An 8,478-nucleotide genomic window follows, 5' to 3' on the forward strand; every position below is an offset into this window, starting at 1 on the left:
TATCCTTTTGTTAATATTGTTGTGTCATTTGTATATTATAATGTTGATGCACTTTTTAATTCCCTTTTATTATAAGTGTTATAAAAGTTGATCGCACTACTTACTCTTTGTCGTTGAATAATTAAGAAGCTTTTAAATTTTAGACAAGATTTCGCTTAGAGAAAGGTACGTAAATATTAGGTCAATTCATCTGCAAATATAAGGAGTACTGCCTTACGTAATGAATACTAGCTAGATATTGTTTTCTTCAATTACTTATACATACTTTTTTTTTTGCTTGAATACTTATTTTTTTATGGTTTCAATCAGTAGTTACTCATTAAATATCAAAATTTGATTGGTGTAATAAGAATACAATCTCATTAACTATTAATTTTATTTTCTCAATTATCCAAATTATTACAATCATCATATCAATATTATACGGTTAAAATAATAATACTCACAAATGAGTAAATATTAGAATAACTCTTTAAACCTTCATAAATATATTTAATATATATATACATATATATATATATATATATATATATATAAAGAGTGATTCTTTCCAGTTTCCATTTTCGGTCAATGATCATGAAAAAATAATATCACTGGTAATACCGTTAAATTTTGGATATTCATGTTCAAGCACTAATTGGTTTATTTATGTATTTTTAATCCATACAAAGTACTTCAAATTGTAGCTTCTAGCTAGCAACATGCGCGCATTAGAAATATGTAGGGCCAACTAGTATCCAGAATTGATCAAATAATTATGTTACTATATTCTCATTATACCAAGATTGCTACTTAATCAGGAAAGTATAGCGTGCTCTGGTTTGCTTAATTTGCATTGAATAATTGCTGCTTATTGCAGAAGTAAGTGAAAATGCTACATGCATGTACTTTAATATGAAAATGCCATTAGTTACTTAATAAATTTATTAGAGATCCGCACAACACCACTAGTATTAATTAACACTTCCATTGAAGAACAACTATATTACAAATTATGCATAAAAAATAATTTTGTCTTTTAATATATGTGTCCTCTTTTCTATTTATATATATATATATATATATATATATATGTAAATGAAGAAGATCGACAACTGGTATTCATGAAAACTTAAGAATCCCATCCATCTAACACTAAGTACCTAACTCAATTTAATTAGTAAATAAAAGAGAATGAACAACAGCATTAGAGTAACCCCACAGCTGACTAGTTACTACAATTCACTTACCATAAGCATGTAAGTAGCAATATTACAAAACAGTGTGCTTTGTAGATCTTTGGTTATTATTTTTTTGTACCACTTTTTGTTAGAGTCATTTCATGATCTCATTCTCTATATATAAATTCATCCCTGTTTTATACATACATATATATATATATATCATATTAATTTTTTACATTATTTCTCTCTTTTCCTTTAGCTCATGATGACCAACACTTAGTAAAATTGTCCTTTGAGCTAGATTTGACATGCATGTTGGCGCATAGCACACTGATAACTTGGATTAATAATGCATGAATTCAATATAGGTTCAGGTTCTAATTACTTGGGAAAAATGTTGTTTAGCTAACATGAACATTACGCTCTACTTGTTTTGCCTCGAAAAAAATGGACACAGATTTGGGAGAAAAATGTAAAAAAAAAAAAGAAAAAAAAAAGAGAAGAAGATTAATTTAAATACCTAAATGTCTTTTACGCGGGAGTTTTTCCTCATTTTGCACATTTTACTCTGCAATACTTTTATGTCATCTCAAAAGACCATCTGCGCGGTTACTTTACGCACGTACTGCACATTGTACGCGCGAGGACTTTTAGCGACAACAAATTATCGCTAAAAGGGCGGACCATTGTTTTGTTACGACCACTGACCCACAAAAGCATGTCGTCACTACAAGTATTTTTTTAGCGATGACAAAAAGGTGTTGCCGTTATTGTCCACGTTTCTTTTAGTGGATATTGATAACGGTTGTAATAAATTAGATAGTTAATTTAAAAAAATTTATTACAATTAATAAAATTGAATTCTTATCACGCCACAAAAGTAAATTTTCATATATAACAATTAAAAACTCGTCCATATATACATATGTATCATGTACATATATGCATTTGATCTTATATTGGCCACTAGTCTCATCACTTTTTGGCTTTCTGGCCAACAAGATGTTTATATATATGGTTACATATAGCAGCGTAGGGTGGTTCAAGAAGGAGGTCACTATCTAGCAATTTGAGATCACTAATCAGGTTTATTTATGCTGGAAACTTTTAATGCAGATTTAGGTAGCCAATCAAAGAAATATCTAGCCAATATTATACAAAGTATTGCATGTGGCACCTAATTATATCGCTGTCATTGACGAAATTTAAATGGTGTCTTGCTTATATTAATTGATTATTATTTTCTTAATAACATATATATAGCGTATTATGCATGGAAATACATATTAAGCTTTTGAGAATAATTAGTAGTATATATAGTAAGAAAAGTTCAATTGCTAGGCCAATATTCAAGAAGAGAGATAAGTATAAAATTTTACATGGGTTTTGATTGGATATTCCTTTTTATTATCATGTCTGCCACAAGATGGTATATTGTAACAACATAAGGATGGCAACATGAGCACTTATTCACCCACTAATTATAATATGCAAGCTTACGATCAGGATTTTTTGGTTGGTTGATCAGTTTTGGGATTACTATTAAAAAGTGAATTACTTAATTAGGTTTGTTGTTGGTACATGCATGTTTGGTTTTCTCTTTTGTTAGTGTAGAAATTGAAAAATAATGAAGATAATACTTGTTATAATGAACAACACTACCAATTAAACAATGCGTGAATGCTTGAGAGTGAAATAGGGAATTAGTGCAGCATATAAACCTTTGCTAATATAATAGCGTCATCGTTAAAATTTGTTTAAAATCTTATATTGACCCACAAAATCGATCTTGTTTTATTTTATTTTATTTTTCTTAGCATTAATTCCTTGAAAATATATTATTACCTAGTGAGATCGATGCTTAATTAATTGATTGTTTCGATTATGTGTGTGTGTGTGTGTGGTGCATATATACTGTACGTGTACAGCACACAAACAAGTGATTCAGGTTCGAATTTGTATACATGTATGTTTCTCGTACTAATAAATGACATAACGTTTCGTTTCGTTTAGTTTGTATAAGAAACGATACGCTTAAATGTGTCGTTTGGAGATCTTACTTACTAGTAATGAAAACATATTTGCTTTTTTGGTAGCACTAATCAAGACATACATATATTATTGTGCTTTTATAGATGACTCGATCGTTTTCAGTTATCCAAACAGACATAAGATATTATTTGGAAATCCATCCAATATTTCCTTATATATATATATATATATTGAAATTTGTCCCAGCTCCATGAATGTCTCATAAATAATGTGATGATGATGATGATGATGATCATGTGATAGTAGTGCATGTACTATTGTAGAAGTGAGTTGGGTGCGTTTTATCGTAAGGCTTGTGAAGAAGCAACAAACAACGAGCATGGTGATGGAATTTGGGGTGAATAAGATTCATGACCACTCGAAAACTTGAGCTCAATTTCACACCAATCATCAATGGCATTCCTTGTCCTGACTCCAACATGTCCTCCATCTCTCTTCCTGCTCCGTACAATGCCTTGTTTTTTGTTCCTATGTACAACGGGAATGCCGTTACCCCACTCTCTGCGTATAGCTTTCGAGGACCCTACAAATTAAATTAATTAAAACATGCATGTATGTATCACATTGCCTAATATATACTAGTATATATGAGGATAATTAATATTATAAGGTATATATATTCATTTATTATTATACCACGTAATAAGACAACACTATGGCTATTGATAAAAGGTTTTTAATAAGTATGGTTTATGTTTAAAAGAATACGAAATTTTTACGGTGGAAAATGTTATTTTGCTCTATCGGTAAGAACTATTATTTTTAACCGTTTAGATTTGTGCATGTTTGTATTAAAAATTTACACTGCACGATACAAACTTGTTCCTGACTAATCCGACTATTAAAACACAATTTTTACCGGTGAAGCAAAATAGCATTCTCTACCGTAGTATACCCGTAAAGAATAATGGGAGTTACTTACATGTGCAAAAGCAAAAATTAGGCGCTGAAAGGAGATTTCCATGGATGGAGGATGAACATGAAGCCCAAAGAGCTTAGATTTGTTCTCTATTATTAGATTGAGAGAAAAATTGCAAGTCAATATCTTTGTTGTAACACCTGAAGCGTCCACTCCTTCCCCTAGCACAAACTCACCAATTTTCCCCATCTGCAAATAATGCCAATCACATATATATTATTTTGGTTAGAATTGATAGTCAAATCAAATGAAACGCAAGCATTGGGCCCTGTATATGACTGCATCTTGCACATATTTTTGAGGCCCAAACTGAATTCACATTGGGCCTAATAGTATTATGAGGCCCTTATATTAAAGAATAAAGTTAATTACACATATGTCTATTTTACCATGGATGAAAAAAAGAATGTCCACAAGTTGTTATATTTGCATATAAATCTGTAGGCTAACTCATAATGACATTTTTATCCCTAGTTAATCACCTTTCAAAATCCATTATACAAATTCACAACCACTCAGATAAAAAGAATATATTTGAAATTATATAATATCAATAACCATAAAATGGAAAAATTGATAGTATTTTTAAATTAAAGACATATTCTAAACATTGTGGGTAATTAAAAATGATCATTTCGTGTATATACTTCTAAAAAAAACAAAGAATAATGTTGTTATGTAGGAGAGAATTACTAAACTTATCTTTTAAAAGGCATGGCCTTTGATTTTTAGTTTTTTACCTCTTACCTTATAAGCGCTTTTCCCTCACTTTCCTCATTATAAATCATTTTTTTAGTACAATATTTTAAAGAAAATTGAAAAGTAAAAAGGTGAAGTAAAGGGGCGGAATCCTTGATTTTCTCTAAATTTAAAACAAAACTTTCGGGTAGCTAGGGAAAATTTACAGTACCATGCCTTTTTACAGATATATATCTGAACTAGTGGGGTATTTTTACGTACCCAAAAACTTCCCTTAAATTACCTCTTATTGCTGCCTTAAATTTAAGCAGCTTTAAGAGTACTTTCTTCTTTTTCTTTTTCTTTTACGTTATTTTTCCACATGTCCAACAACTCCAATAATTAGTATAACAAAATAATTATCCCTTAAAAGTTTTGAAACCACGAGACATGAAAGGGGAGAACTTTGTCGTACAACTTTAAATCGTCAAATGACAATAAAATTATATAAAATAAAAGAAGTTCACAATTTTAACAAAATAAAGGAAAAAAATTGTCAATCCAGAACCTACCAACATCAGTAAAGTATTCATTACCCTACCACAAAAAAAAAAAAAAAAGTCTGACAATTGCTTTGTCGTTTCCACATGATTACTAGTACCATAGTTCCACTAGTAAAAAAGGCATGCATGTTACTGTATATCATAAAGCTATATAAATATATATATATATATATATATATATTATAGTCGCTAGATCGAGCTTGTAATATATAGATTAGAATTACATGAAGCTTGAGAGGGAAATTAATGGACTTTTTGAAATTAAATTTACCTCAATGGAGATCTTAGGTGGGGGTGGTCTTGTAGCAATATAGAAAACAAGCAAAGCAACACTCAAGCTCACCAAAAATCTACAACTTATTTGCAAACAAATCCACATAGTTGGATCCGAATTCTCATAAGAGCAGCTCCTCTTCCACAAGCTACTTTTCTCTCCATAGTAATACTGATCCTCATCATGATCATCATGGTGGTCAAGGATAGAACTAGTACTATCCACGATGATCAGGCGGTTCAGATCTGTGTTATTAATTATCTCGGTCTCGGTCTCATGGCTACGAGCGTCGTAGGAGATCTTCTTGTGGTGCAAATTGAAGGAGTTGTTGGATCCACGAGAGGAGGGGGAGTAGTCGTGGCGGAGGATTATCGGGGTGGCCGTGTCGTGTCGGGCTGGGGAGTGGAAGGTGGACTCGGCGGCAGCGGTGCTGTTTCTGTTGTGATCCGGGTTGGAGGAGTAGACGGTGTAGGGGCTTTGAACAAAGTATGCATGATAATTAGGGTAGGAGTGGAACAAGCTGCTTGTTTCTTGGTGGTCTTGATCACCGCCTGCATGATGATCATGATCATCGGCTGCATGATGATCATGATCATGATGGTGATGGTGATCCATTCGTATTCGTTATTGGTGAATATATATCACGCACATAGATGCAAAACAGAAGAAATCTAGAAAGGTTTTGGTCAAGTGGTACGTAAAAAAAGAAAAAACCGTTTAAGGGTTTTGGAGGGATTTGTGTGTGTGTGTGTGTGTGAGAGAGAGAGAGAGAGAGAGAGAGAGAGAGAGAGAGAGAGAGAGAGAGAGAGGAGATATTGATGTAGTGAGAAAAATGTTGAGGCTTATAAGAGTGAGACTCTCTCTATATATATATATATATATCAATTAGTTACTTGCCTGATCGATCCGATCCAAGACTACTGCTAGTATTGCTTTTTTGAATATTACTTGCCATAGTAATAGGGCTTTGCTTAGTAGTAAAGGTTGAAAAATGATGAGTAGTTCATGTACATATTTACGATATCAAGAAATTTTGTATAAGAAAATCATTTCACCATTATATTGGCACGCATGAATACAGAAAAGAAGTTGAATATTTTTATGCTCCTATGCAATCTTCAGTCTACGTACATACTGGATTGAGGTACTTGTTGTAGGGTAGAAATTCCAAATCTTAATTTGGACATTAAATGGGATTCACGCGTCATAAATGAGGACATTTAATAATTGGAGACAACTTTACCTTAAGCTGTCACGTCAGACAAAGGTTCTTTTGAGAGTAGAATGCAAGTAAAGTGGAAAATGTACAAAGGCGGTCAATCGCTCCAAGGGGTCAATGAAAATAGGAAGTTGATCGCACCAGCAGTTGTAAGCTAAGAAGTCAATTCCACGCATATAGAGAGAGATACGGGGCCTGCCCTGAGATTTGTGACTTGTAATTAAAATAAGCAAAGTAAGTGGGGAAGTAAGTGAGAAAATCCTGTTGATTTGCAGAAATCCCAACCAACTGAGGATATTATCCCAAAATAAGAGAATTTACAGAGAGAGCAGAGGGGTATATATATGGAAAGGACAAATTGAGAAAAACATTATGTAATTATATTTTTCAGAATATAGTGAATTTCTCTCATTCTCACAGTAGACATAGCTCTTAAACAAAGGGTGAACCATTATAAATTTGTGTGTTCTTGTTTTTTAATTCTTCTTAATATTTTTTAATCGCTTTTTAGAACACTAAAAATCACGTTATCTATCTTTCAATTTAATATATTCTTGTTGACGATGATGAATTTCTACCGTCAACAGTACTTATAGCATTATATAAGTCAATGTGTGAGTTTATTATACGTAGAGAAATACTAGGTGTACTAACTTTCTAACTTATGAATAAAAGAATAACTATTAACTTAATAATATTACTCTAAATTTATGTATGTATAAAAAAGGGAAGAAAATACAAAAGGCAACTTTAGAGACCTTGGTGAATTATAAGCGATGGAGCTCATGAGTGGAGCCGGATAAGTAGTAGTACTAGACAATGAGAAATCTAATCCGAGAATTATGGGAGAACCTCTTTTCTTTTGTGCATTTGAAATTGCTTTACACCGAAATGTCTCTATCTTTTTACATCTTAGGCATCATAACAAAGTAAGCACGCTTTGCCCTTCCTTCATTTATTAATCGTGTATATGTCTCCCTTTATCTTTCATCCCAAAGGACATAGATCTAAGCAAATTAATTTTGACTATATTTTAATAAATATAATATACATGTACACTTTCAAAGTACTATGGCCTAGATCTGCTAGCTAGCTACCTAGTTAATTGACACAACTCAAATATTGTCATTGCAATATCCATCTATGTATTTTATTCAAATATATAAAACTAGCTAGAATTATTTACTATCTAGAGAATTGATTTTGAAGCCTTAAAACATATATCAATCTAGGGGATATGTTGCAAATATATTCTTAAGGTTGTGTGAGTTTCAAGGCTTTCATCGCTTGCTAATTATTATAGGGCTCTTAATTATGTTATTTTTCCAACCAAATTCCAGTCATTGATGGAATGTATTAATCAAAAGGACTAGTATGCATAATGATCTTAGTTTTTTAATTCTAGTAATGGGCAGAGAGAGTAATAAGCACTAAATTAAACTGCAAAATTAATTTAAACATAATATTGCTTTCTATCAAAGGGAACAATGGATTGAAATAGAAGGGTGTGGCAATGTATGATCATGATGATTCTAAGGTAACAGTGTCTAGTGACCAGAATAATATATATATATATATATATATATATATATATATATATGTGTGTGTGT

At 31.7% G+C, this 8,478-nt stretch overlaps 1 protein-coding gene across 1 annotated transcript; it reads right to left on the reverse strand.

Annotated features, from left to right (window-relative positions):
- Window positions 1–3,228: 3,228 nt before the first annotated feature.
- Window positions 3,229–6,418, reverse strand: LOC21395729. The gene is made up of 3 exons (XM_010089935.2): window positions 5,647–6,418; window positions 4,138–4,323; window positions 3,229–3,738 (listed from the first exon to the last, which is right to left on the reverse strand). Exons 1-3 carry the CDS (start codon window positions 6,262–6,264, stop codon window positions 3,448–3,450), a joined length of 1,095 nt encoding a protein of 364 aa, XP_010088237.1. The 5' UTR covers window positions 6,265–6,418; the 3' UTR covers window positions 3,229–3,447.
- Window positions 6,419–8,478: the final 2,060 nt, after the last annotated feature.

Source organism: Morus notabilis, unplaced genomic scaffold, assembly GCF_000414095.1.
Source record: "Morus notabilis unplaced genomic scaffold, ASM41409v2 Scaffold657, whole genome shotgun sequence".
Classification (NCBI taxonomy): domain Eukaryota; kingdom Viridiplantae; phylum Streptophyta; class Magnoliopsida; order Rosales; family Moraceae; genus Morus; species Morus notabilis.

Bases quoted from the DNA above. Each gene is read 5' to 3' on its own strand.
- LOC21395729 (XM_010089935.2), bottom strand. From the start codon at position 6,264: ATGGATCACCATCACCATCATGATCATGATCATCATGCAGCCGATGAT. The intron at 4,324-5,646 runs GTAAATTTAATT...CATTATTTGCAG, and splicing joins CACCTAAGATCTCCATTGAG to ATGGGGAAAATTGGTGAGTT. The intron at 3,739-4,137 runs GTAAGTAACTCC...TTTAATTTGTAG, and splicing joins TAATTTTTGCTTTTGCACAT to GGTCCTCGAAAGCTATACGC.